General features: G+C 31.7%; 1 protein-coding gene across 2 annotated transcripts in view; it reads left to right on the top strand.

Moving 5' to 3' along the window:
• The window catches only part of PSPC1 (paraspeckle component 1), a 73,255-nt gene extending 60,706 nt beyond the window's left edge, over window positions 1-12,549 (top strand). Inside the window, exons 7-9 of one of the 2 annotated variants that reach the window (XM_047722837.1) lie at window positions 5,467-5,524; window positions 8,750-8,919; window positions 10,953-12,549. In XM_047722837.1, the coding sequence (XP_047578793.1) occupies window positions 5,467-5,524; window positions 8,750-8,919; window positions 10,953-11,138 (414 nt within the window). In that variant the 3' untranslated portion in view covers window positions 11,139-12,549. The remainder of the gene's footprint in view (window positions 1-5,466; window positions 5,525-8,749; window positions 8,920-10,952) is intronic. The other variant, XM_047722838.1, reaches the window with a different exon arrangement.
• Window positions 12,550-12,783: the final 234 nt, after the last annotated feature.

Below are 12,783 nucleotides of genomic sequence, written 5' to 3'. Positions count from 1 at the left end.
TTACTTTACATTAGTGCAGATTTTCTACTTTTATTTTCGTGAATGAATACTGACTAGAACTTAAAAGCATTGGTTCTTAAACTTTTTGGTTTTGGAATTTTTTTACACTACCAAAAATTATTGAAGACCTCTAAGAGCTTTTGTTTTGTTTTGTTACACCAGTGTTTACCATATTAGATAAGAGAGAAAGTTGAAAGAAAATGGGTAGTACTGGGAACACTGGCCTCACTTTACATGTTTGCAGATTTCCTTGACGTTCCACTTATATGTAGTGAGAAGAGTGGTATTGTTTTGTTTTGTAAATTTGCTTAATGTTTGGCTTTATAGAAATGGCTGGCTTCCCATATTTGCTTTTGCATTCCATCTGTTGCAGAATGCTCTTTTGATTAAAGTGCATGAAGAAAAACCAACTTTACTTAGATAAGTAATTAGTAAAATGGAGACGAGTATATTTTAACCTTTTCAGAGAATTGTACCTGTTTTTGTCTTCATTGCATTACAATCTAGTGCATGAAGAAAAACCAGCTTTACTTAGATAAGTAATTAGTAAAATGGAGACGAGTATATTTTAACCTTTTCAGAGAATTGTACCTATTTTTGTCTTCATTGCATTACAATCTACTGGGCTACCTTGAATGGATTTTTTTTTTCCCATGCACAATTTTTGTAATGTCATATACCAAACATTAGAAAAATATTGATCCATTGAGTTATGTGCATCTTCTAAATTTTAATATAGTTTATTATACAGAATTAAAAACAATCACATTTCTTAATATCAACCACTAATCTTGTCAGAAAATGTCTGCCAAATGCTGTCCCAAAGTGTAACATTCCTGTGATACCTTTTGTAAGCCAAAATGGCATAAAAATGAAGAAACAACTACTGTTAATATTCATATGAAAAAATTTTGGAGAGCTTCTAAACCAGAATTACAACTCTTAGGCCTCTCTGATAGCTTAGTACACATCTTGCTACTGATCCACAGAATAAATCTAGATAAAGCACAGATGTTCACACACAGTTCAAAGCTATGACAACTTGATGATGAGAGGCTAAGTATAGTTCCCAGGGAAGGTGCTTGGTAGCACTTTTTGCTGCTCTAGATTTGTGCTGCCTCTAAAATTGCTTGCTACAAAACACACTGATCTTTATGTTCACTTTTTGCCTTTTTCCATAGAAGTAAGAATCCCTTTTTGGTTAGCAAAAGCAGATACTACAAATGTAGGTCTTTCATAAAAGCCAAGTGGCATAATACACCTTTAGAAAAACAAGGGGTACCTGTACACAAGTCAGTAATCAGTTTGTCAGATGCTGTCTTACTCAGTTTACAACCCAATCGTATGAATGTTTTTCTTGAAGAACCACCCTATTTCAGAATGGAGCAGAAGTGAATTATGTATATATCCTGTTTTGCATAGATTATTAAAAAGACATGTAGGGATTCAATAAAAATAATTCTAACTGCTTCATCTACATATTCTAGTTGAAATTTTAAAATTAGTTGTTTGGGCAGACAACCTCTCCTCTGCTGTCCTGCCTGCTGCTCCCTTGCAACAATGATAGTTACTAGTAAAAATTGAATATAAGTGCCTTAATTTTTGCTAAAATACCAAGATTTTTGCTTCCCAATTGCTTGTACACCATTCCTAAATATGTAGATAGACTGAAAAGCCCAATTAGATCATAGTTTTATAATTGTGTTCTAATGTTTAGTAAGACATGAAACAGTTTTGAATTTGTGCACTTCCCAAAAGGGTCTTGTGGACTCAGTACTCTGCCAGCCACACTCTGAGAGCCATTGTTTTAATGAATGCTGCTTTGATAATGTGGTTCTGGAAATCAGTCATATTTTGCTTGCTTTTTTGGTCAGCTGTGAATTTAAGCATACTTCAGTGACAAGCTCAGGAATACATATATATAATTCTTTTAATGGAAAGGCACAACTTGTGAATAAAAATAACTAAAAACCTTGCCTTTTGTTAGGTTTTGTTGGAATCCTTGAAAAAAATGAAGGTGTTTTGTGAAGGTAGAAACTTAACTCTATTTTGGCAGAATTTTTATGTCAGTTCAACCTTGAGTAAGTTATTTAACAGTGCTGTACCTCAGTTTTATGACCTCTAAAATAGGGTAACAGAAGACCTCTACTTTATAGAGTTGCTGTGAAGAATAATTGAATTAATTGAATTATTTAAACCAAGTTTTCAGTTTTAATCATAGCTTTATTATCTTATTGCAGTGTAGTCTTTATCAGGATTTTGTTTACATGTAAGTTGTTTCATGTCAAATCGTGACTCTTAATTTTTGGTAAAGTAGTAAAGCATTAAAATTCGTATTCGAAAAATACCATGTATTTTATGCACCAGTTCTAATTTCAGATATTGGAATTCATAGAAGTGAGGGTCTTGTGTAATGCCGTGTATTGCTTTTTGGGTGGGTACACAGTTAATAGTGAAATTTCTCCTTACCGTTTCTCCTGATACTTGATAAATAAAGTTAAATGAGAAGTACTGTCTTAATTTTCATTGCTAACCAGTACCTTTAAATATAATCTCTGATCTTTGCATTTTACTAGAAGTATGTAGCAGTGGATTTTTAGAAAATGACAGTAATCTTTTTTTTTTTAAATTCTTTTCAGTGTAACAGTATTCATTGTTTTTGCGAAAATGACAGTAATCTTAAGATACGACTTGAAAGTTGAAAACTTCTTTTGCTCCTTCTAAAATAGTTAAAAAATGATCTATCATCTAATTATACCGTCTCTTTTTCTTAATCTTAATGTGTGAAGCTATATAAAACAGTACTCAGTAATTTTCTTTAAGGAAACATCAGTATTAAAGAAATGGAGTGTATACGTATCTAATGAAAAATGCTGTATTATATAATATGTATTTTAATGCAGTGATATGCTACATTAGCATGGATTTTGTAAGACATTCTGATTATTTCATTTAAAGACATTTTAGAACTGGAAAACCAGTTGTTTCTTTTTTTAAGATTTTTATTTTTAAGTGATTTCTACACTCAACGTGGGGCTCAAACCCACAACCCTGAGACGCAAGAGATGCATGCTCTTCTGATGGAGCTAGTTGGATGTAATGGTCACTGTTGAATAGTTGATTTAAAAAACCTAAGTCTTGGGGTGTCTGACTGGCTCAGTCAGTAGAGCATGTGACTTTTTTTTTTTTTTTAAGATTTTTTATTTATTTATTTGACAGACAGAGATCACAAGCAGGCAGAGAGGCAGGCAGAGAGAGAGAGAGGAGGAAGCAGGCTCCCCGCCGAGCAGAGAGCCCGATGCGGGGCTCAATCCCAGGACCCTGAGATCATGACCTGAGCTGAAGGCAGCGGCCCAACCCACTGAGCCACCCAGGCGCCCCAGCATGTGACTTTTGATCTTGGGGGTCGTAAGTTTGAGCTCCATGCTGGGTGTAGAGATTACTTAATAAATAAAAGCTTTTTAAAAATCCATAAGTGTATTTGGCATATTAATCTCTTCAGAATTCTATTAATGAAGAAAATAGAATAATGGAACAGTTTCTTTTTCAAAGTACTGAACTTTGTGAATAATAAAGCTAAACATTGTTATTCTGGAAAATTGTAGGTGCAGATGAAATTATCAGGAGATAATAAAAATATTATCTCCCTTTTTGTTCCCACCAGTGAATCACAGGCATCCATCTCCTTCTTTGTTCCCACCAGTGAATCCCAGGCATCCAGTTAGGATGTCAGAATATTTAAGGGGGATTTGAAAATTGAAGTCTCAATTGAAAATTGAAGTCTCAAACAATAAGATTATCATAATTACTCTTTGTTAGGGGTTAGATATTGCATCCTTCATCTTTCATTGTTAAGGCAAATCCAAAACTAAAAGTTAAACCCTTGTTCACCAAAGATGTCTTGGTCAAAAAATCGTGTATTTTATTGTGGTGCTGAAATGGAACCAGCTTTTCCATAACAAGTATCTGCTATAAATAATACCTGGAAGGTTTTGGACATGCTGAAGAAGTCTGCATTTTATCAGGTTCTGGTGATGAGGAAATGACAGCTTGGTTTGATTTATTGATGATAGTGTTAAGTTTGATGATAAAATAGTATTTTCCATATGACTTTATCAGAAATCCATCCTATGAAATAGTCTAGTTGTTTTTCTTGTTAGTATCCATCACTAACCAAACGTTTTATGAGAAGAGACAAATTTTGGTTTTAGGAAAGTTTAAAAAAAAAAGCTTTGAGAAAATTTGGGATTTATGTTTTCTACATAATTGACAAACATTTCTTCCTGATGCTATGTAAGTGATTTATTTTTTTTTAACCACAGCTTTATTAAAGGTTACATTTTGAGGCATGCCCATTAGCTTAGATATGGGCAGTAGATCTGGGTTTATCTACCATATACCATAGGCTTTTACTTCCTCTTTTTCCTAGTGTTTTACACTGGTATTTTGTATTCTTAAAGAATTTTAAGCACATTTTAATAAAATTGCTTTCAAAAGAAAAACACCTTTTAAGATTTAGACATTTCTACTTTGTCTCAAAATGTGTTTTATGATTGCTACGTTTAACACACCAGTCTGATAATGGAAAAGATCATAAAATAATAGTACAAATTTGAATTACAGAATGTGGGGTAATTTCACCTAGAGATTTCATTGAAGTTAATTCTGTATACTACTGTTAATAAATGAGTTAATAAATAAGTTTTTAGAAGGAGTTGAATTTTACTGAAATTTAAAAGTTTGTCATTTGCATGACCTGTTGTATCACAGTTAACCTCAAGAGCATTTTGTTTCAGAACTTGCTGACTGTGTAATAACACTTCTATTTAGATTTCCAAGTAAAACCCTTGTTCAAATAAAGGAAGCAGTGTTATGTTGAACTTTTAATAATCGTGTGTTGTGGAGACTTTTCATGGCAAATCTTTAGGTCCTGGGTGAAAAACAGTGCTCAAATATTTGAATAAAAATGCAAAGGTGTATTAACAATGAAAATTGTCTATATAACTTTATTTTTGGCTTAGTACCCCATAGCTGTTTGTTTTGGATGTTTGAATAGATTTGAATATAAAAGGGGTAGTGGTCATTTTTGTTTTAAGACAAAATTTCCTCGGGGAAGGAAAAAATTAATTGGCCCTGGTGGTTATTAATAATAGATTTTTCTTTTTTTGGAGTCTAAGCATATGTCTTTGCTCTATTGAACATTAAAAACATTCTGTGGTAGATTTTATGTAATTTGACACATTGATAATCTAGTAGTATAAACTGAGTGCTCTAAGCACTGTGGCATATCAGACCTGGAAGACTGAAGTTTCTTTTCAGTGTTCTTATTATGTAAGTCATGTTGGAAAATTTTAATTTTTTAATGGAAAGTGATGTCCCAATTTATTCTTTTCTTTTTGATTTTAGATGGGAAATGTAAAGTCATAAGATCGATAGGTTGACTGTGACAACTATGCTTACTTACAGAGAGAACAGGAAATGAGAATGGGTGATATGGGTCCCCGTGGAGCAATAAACATGGGAGGTAGGGATTTGAAGCAAAAGCCTTCTGTAATTTGTAATTCTTTGGGGAATTGTACATGCTGTTTGTGGTATCTACGTATCAGTAACAAACTAAAATTTGGAACCAACACTTGTAATGGTGAAATTTCTTATATTAAGTTGAAAAAAATACAAGTATATTAAAAATAATATGCTAAGGAATTTTGTTTCATTGAAGGCTAAAAGGTAAATTATGTTTTAATATAGACTTAATGAAAGGAACCTGTAGCCAGGTTTTGATAAAACCTGAAACCTGTTCAGTCATTCCATGGTATAATGTATCTATGTTGCATTTTTAAAAAATCAAATTTCACGCTTTCAAATTGGCTCTTTTTACCTTTCTTAGAAATTTGATAGTTTCTGAATTTGTAGGGGTTTTAAACTTCTTGAGTATTTTATAAATTTTTATTGGTAAGGTAACGTTTTGTGTAATTAATTATTTTTATTTATTTTACTGAATGTTTAGCTTATTTTGCCCTCAGCTACCATATTGTGCACAAAAGTGCACTGTTCAAAGGCATCTATGACATGTCAAGAAAATTAGATATGTCTTATGCATCTGGGCTAATGCATATCTTTAGAGTTTATGTAAAGTTTTGAAGAAAGTACCTACATTAGCTTCTCCACTATTGAGGGAAGCAGTAAATTTGAAATGTCATACACTTAAAAATTAGATAAATTTTTAAAATATTTGTTTCATATTGTCCCACAGAAGCTGTCACAAAATTGAAATCTTTACATAACTCAAAGTGTACCTATGGTAGAGATTACATTACCATTAGCATGTAGTACTTAGGATATATAGTGTACGGAGTTAAAAAAAAATATGTGGGATGAACATTTTCTGGGATCTACCTTTTTTCCTCCGATTTCTCGTGCAGTTTATTTGCTACTTCCAATCAGATCGTCTGAAATTGTTTATTGCTATTTATTTTGTCATTTTTCTTACCTACCAGTAAGAAGTTACTAAGCATTTCTGGTATACAAAGGAAGCATGATACATGACCCTTACCCATAAAGATCTTAATTTGAAATTAGTTATGGATACATAAATTAATTGATGAACAAAGAATACATAAGTTCTGTAGGCATAGTTGTAGGACATAAGTTATAGAGACACAGTTGAATATATGGTAATGTACAAGTACTTCAGTTTTATTATGTCTTTTAAAAGTAAGTTGTAGAATAGTATATAATATAATACAGATGGTTTATTTAAGCGTTATAAATGTGAGGTTATGGATTGTAGGTACTTTGAAATGCCATTATAATTATTAGATTGTCATTAACATTAGAAGCAGATGAAATATTTCTGATGTTGCCGAGACCTTGGAAACATTCTAATTGTCTTTTAGTTAGCAACTTTATCAGAAGAATAATGAGAGTATACCTTTAGGTTCCTTAATTAGTTAGGAATTTAAGAGAGCTAAAAATTTTTATGGCATTTTATTTCATCAGAGAACCATATTACAATTGAGCACTTTCTCAACTCTCCTTAAGTCCAGTCCATTTAATTTTGTCCAATATACATTTTATTCAATCTGAGACCTTGTCCTGATGGCTTACAAGAGTTATGAATCATTATCATGCAGTTAAATGCCACTGTTGAATCAGTAAATTGTCATATTCTATCAAATTACATTGATAGAATGTGGCAGTAGATCTTCTGGTGTATCACCAGTGTACTGCCAAGTAAAACATAGATTATAAAACTGTTTTCAGGGGACCAGATAATTCTAACATTTCTTAGATCTTTAAATTTAGTTTAATTATAGCTGTGTGATAGAAATCTTAATTACTAGAAATAAGCCTCTAATTACTGATAGTTGGAAATGTTATTTTTGATTATACCCATAGTTGTATAGTTATATTTGAATCTTGCAAGTTAAGTGTAAAAACTATATTTTGTTAAAAAGAGAAGAAAAGCCTAATCCTTGATCTGTTCTTTTTAGGGAAAGTTAAGATTCCTTATAGATAGTGTCTCCATTCTTCCTCATTTCCATGTGGGACATGTCATGGAATTCTAGTAAAAATTTTTATTTATAGCTATGCTAAGGGAATAGAAATACTCTTGGATAGTTACAATGTTCAGTTTGTTAGCAGGGACATTTTGGGATTAAGGGAAATAATTTCTTCCCATGAAGTGGCTAAGTTCCCAAGGATTGGGTTGAAAGTGGTAGTCTGTATATTGCCAGGGACTGGTAGGATGTAAGACTTTTTCCTCCCAGTTGCTCCCTGGGCTCATTCTTATGCAGAAGTCAGCTGCATTTGGTACTGTATAGAGTTCTGGATTTGAATGAAAGTATCATCTCCTGTTATAATGTGTTTTTGAGAAACTGAGTTCTGAGGGTTATGGAATTGACCTATGGAATGAAACACTAGAAGAGAACTCTTAAGTTGGAGTTTGTCTGTTAAGAATTTTTAATGAAATAAAGTATGAGTACTTTAAAAATAAAAAAAAATTGAAGTTTCGTTAAAATGTTGTATTTGAAACCATTATAAATACAATATTTCAGCTCAAACACTATTGGAATTAACATGAGGTTGCGTGGATATCTTTTTGGTGGAAAAATTTGAAGTATATACGATTATCCCCATTTCTAGAATTTTTAGTATGTTGAAAAAATTCAGATAGCTCTGTTAATGTTTATATTTGCTTTTAAAAAATAAGCTTTGTCATGATGGCCCTTTTCAGTTGTTCTGCTTAGATTGCCTATTGCTGTAATGTTTCAAGTTAAAAAATAGTACCTCCTATAATTTTGGAGTATGTTCAGTAACTTACATTAAAGTCAAGAGGTTAGTTTTAGTGAACTTTATATACATACTCATAGTTTCCAAGTGCTAATTCTTTGCTGTTAATTTGAGCTGGTAGAATATAGTTACCATTGTAAGAGAGTAGTTTCTTAAAAAGCAGACTATAACAAGTAATACTCATTTTTTAAAAAAACTTTGAAGCTTTGACAGTCTCAAATATCCTATAATAACTGATAGTTCTCTCATTTGTTTTATATACATTTGATTTTGGGTTGAAAATTCTATAGTGTAGGTAATGCTCTGTTATGGGGTAGATAAAATTAGGTGCCCTGTTCTCAAAGAAGGAAGTGATTTTGGTAATAGTCTTGTTATACAGTTTGCATAAGTATTGTTAAGTTTTTAATGTTTACTAAACTAAGATAGGACAGCTCTAAGTATAGATTGTTTTGCGTAGATGCATTTAGCCCAGCACCTGCTGGTAACCAAGGTCCTCCTCCAATGATGGGTATGAATATGAACAACAGAGGAACTATACCTGGCCCACCAATGGGTCCTGGTCCTGCCATGGGACCAGAAGGAGCTGCAAATATGGGAACTCCAATGATGCCAGATAATGGAGCAGTGGTAATGTATCATAAACATTATTTTGATTATATTCAGTAATATATACTTTTCTGCCCCAAAGGTAACTTCACACTTAACATAATTTGGCATCATTTGTTTTGGCAGTAAAGGTCAATATGCAGTGAAGAAAATGTAATTTTGTGAAGTTATATATTGACTTATGAGAGGCAATTTTTATATATAACAAGAGTTAATTTACCATTCATGGCACGCTTTTGTACTCAATTATATGGCAGATACATATTAATTACAGTTATTTTTATATTGCTTTTAGTGTGTATCCACCTCTTAGTATTCACTGTAAAGGCCAAGTATTTTAAGATTGTGTTCTTTTCCTGTGTGGACTCCTTACCTTTGGTGGGGAATGAAACTCCAGTATGTGTGAAAACAGGTTTTAGTAAACACTTTTAACGAAAAGATCACTTATGATTAATTTCAGGGAACTTTTTTAAACTATAAAATAATGTCCATTAAAATTTTAACGTGTATTTTCAGTTTACATTTTGCAGTCTTACAGAATTATTCATTTTATAATTGTTACAGAATTTAAAAGCATACAGTTTATGTCTTGGTTTGACAGTGTGAAGATATCTTTGTGTGGGTTAAATAATTATAAAAGCAAAATTTTTCAGTAGTTCTTATTTTATTTGAATATCAGTAGCAAGACTGGTAACTTCTCTCATTTTCCTTGAAGTCTATCACTATTTAGATGAAGCTCTTGGCAGAACATTTTCTCATTTGGTTTTTGTTAATGATTGTTCTAAATAATATTTAGAAAAGGAAGATTGGTTGATTGTATGTTTTGAAAAGGCAGTTTAGTTTTGGAATTACCACAACAGATGTTAAGGCGCCATTGTTGCTAAGAAAGAAAAAGCACTGCCAATTAAATTCAGACATGCCATCAACTATAAATCCATACTGTTTCAGAGATGTTAAAAGTGAATGGGCATCTTAGAATTGATGGATACAGTGTTTCATCATTTTAAAACTTATTTACTTTAATGCAGTCTTTTAAAAATTTGGAAAAATTAGATATGCCAGCAGTTTGTTTTTTTTTTTAAATGAGTGTTTGTGTACAGAGATAAAAAGGCAGTGCCATAGTAGCTACTATGATTAGATGGCACATGATATAATTAGTGTACTTGTTTCCTTCTTTGGAGGCTTTATTTTATAGTAAAATGTCTAAAAGCTAAGTAAAAACTTTTACTACTTTGGTTAAGTTTTTCTGTAGCATATAATCAATCATCTGTAGTAACTTAAGAGTAATATTAACTGGCCCATTTTCCCACCCCTCTCCCTGAAATTGTAACCTTTATTTGAATATCACCCTTGGTCTTTTTCACAGTGACATTTTACTACTGCATGTAGGGAGTTCTGGTCATCCTTTGAGATTAACATATGTTGTTATTGTAAAGTTTTCCAAAGCATAAGTTTCAGATATTTATTTAATTGTGTTATTAGTAGTACATATTAGTAAACTGTCAGTTTTTAAAAACTGTATCTGTTTTCCCATTAATAGTCTTTCTGGAAAAACACCTCAGAGGTTTTAATGCTGAAATTTAACTCTTTGTTTTTGTACTAGTACTTTTTTTGTTAAAAACATTACTGTTGAAATTTTTAAAATGTTTATTTTTTCAATGTGATGCTGCTCCCCAGTTTTACCTCTTTGATTTAAAAAAAAATATTTTTTATTACACAGCACAGTATAAGCTTTTAAGAAAAAGAGAGATCAGAACAGTATTGTAATACTGATTAGGTTTAAATGGCACTCGCTTCTTAAAATCAGTTCTTTTTTTTTCATGAAATTGGGGCATAGCATTAGCAATTGTAACTCTTCAGATGCTTTTTTTTTTTTTTTTTTTAATGTAGTAACTAATTAAATTGCTCCTTTCTTCCTTCTATGTGTGATCCTGATTCTGCTGGACTTTCTGCTGAACTTCATGACACCACCACTTGGGATTTTGCCAATTTTTCTTGTCACTTACATTTGGCGTGTTCCAAATGGACTTCATATTTATTATGTGGTATTATAGCACAATGATAGATTTCCTCAAGGACCATCATCTCAGATGGGATCACCTATGGGGAGTAGAACAGGTTCTGAAACCCCTCAAGCACCAATGAGTGGTGTAGGTCCTGTTAGTGGTGGTCCTGGTGGTTTTGGTAGAGGAAGCCAAGGGGGCAACTTTGAAGGCCCTAATAAGCGTCGTAGATATTAAACATTATTTCATTCCTGGCTACTAAGAGAAAAAAACCTCAGTGGTATGCCTTTACACTTTTACTTGTTACCTGGAAGAAATGGTTTTATTGTTAATGTATGTAGACTTTAAAGTTTTTCTTTTGTAGAACTTGAGGTTTTTGTATTTTTCTTTATTCATACATAACCTTTGTAGATTAGAATGGTAGTGATGATGCTCATCATTGTGAATGTTAAAATGTGTTTGTGACTTTAGCTAAATATACGTATGCCATAGAACTGTGAAGTCTATGTAGTTACTTAATCTCAATAAAGAAATCATTTTGGATAATTTACAAATGTTATTAGTAGTATTCTCTCAGTTTTATTAAACTTTGCTGTAACAGTAATACTTTGGTTGCTTTAATTAATCCCAATGATTTAAAAATGAAAATGATTTTCTGCTTTTTAGTTTTTGCAAGTAGCACTGAAGATAGAAGCTTAGTGAAAGCTAATGTCAGTAAGGGGTGGATAAAAATAGTACGTTGGGGAGGGATGTGGGAATGGGTTTACATTTGTATAAAACCATGATGTTCTTTCTGTGAAATCAGAGTTGCTGTCTACATTTCATATAGATTCTGAATATTCACATATTCTGAGAAGGAATATTAAGGATATCTTTGTCCTGTGCTGATTTTTTCAAATAAACCTTTTGAATCTTGGAAAAAAAAAACTGTTTGGAGGCAAATCTCTTTTGGTTTTAAAATTATGTCTATTTTTAATCTTATCTGCCATTATTTGGTGTCAGTATCTAGATCTTACCCTTTTAATTTTCTTTTAAAATAAAAAAATACTGTTAGGTTGGACGTTAAAAGAGGATTTGGTGTGGTTTAGAATTGGGTATTTCTTGAGAATGTTTACAGAAGTATTAAAGATGGATTAACTTTGTGGTGTTGTAAATATCTTCCTATAGTTAGTTAAGTCCAGTAAACTTGTCTGACAGGCCAGTTGTGTTTGTTTCCAAGGAATACAGTTCAAGTGGTGATTTAAAAAAGAAAAAATTAATTTGAGAATGGCTAAGGTCATTGGAATCAGATTAGTTCCCTCTACTGTCAAATACATATTTTGAAGTTTGATTTTCAGTACTAGGAATAAACTGATTTTTATTACATTATAATTGTTATTCTAAAACAAAGTCCTTGCTATATTTAAATTTTTGTATGTTAGCCATGTTTAATTTAAAATTATGTTTAAGGAATTATATATTTACATTAAGCCATAAATCTGATGCATCAGCTATTGATAACATAGTTATTTCTCACATTTCAGTGTGTTACTGTATCATGCTTTTAGCATTTTTATGAAAACTATTCTGTTTTGAAATGAACAGTATGTAAAAATTAATTTGTTTTTGCATGGTATTTGTTTATGCTGGAAGGCATACTTTGTAAAAACATAAATTCGGTTGATTTAAAATCTTGCTTAAAAGCAGTTGTAAAGCAAAATTGAGATGCATTCTTTTGTAACATTTTTCTTTTGTACTGTTTCACATATTTTTTAAACACAGCTGTATGGATAGAATTATTTTCTAATACTTGCAGTATTCATAGGCTTTTGTTTTTTGGCAAATACTTGAAAACATGATTTGGAAGTTGTAAGTAATAGTCAAAAAAGATTCTTCTCATCAC

The sequence above is a fragment of the Lutra lutra genome, chromosome 3, assembly GCF_902655055.1.
Source record: "Lutra lutra chromosome 3, mLutLut1.2, whole genome shotgun sequence".
Classification (NCBI taxonomy): Eukaryota; Metazoa; Chordata; class Mammalia; order Carnivora; family Mustelidae; genus Lutra; species Lutra lutra.
Note: the sequence above shows the minus strand (reverse complement) of the source record. Positions and strands in the feature narration are given on the sequence as shown.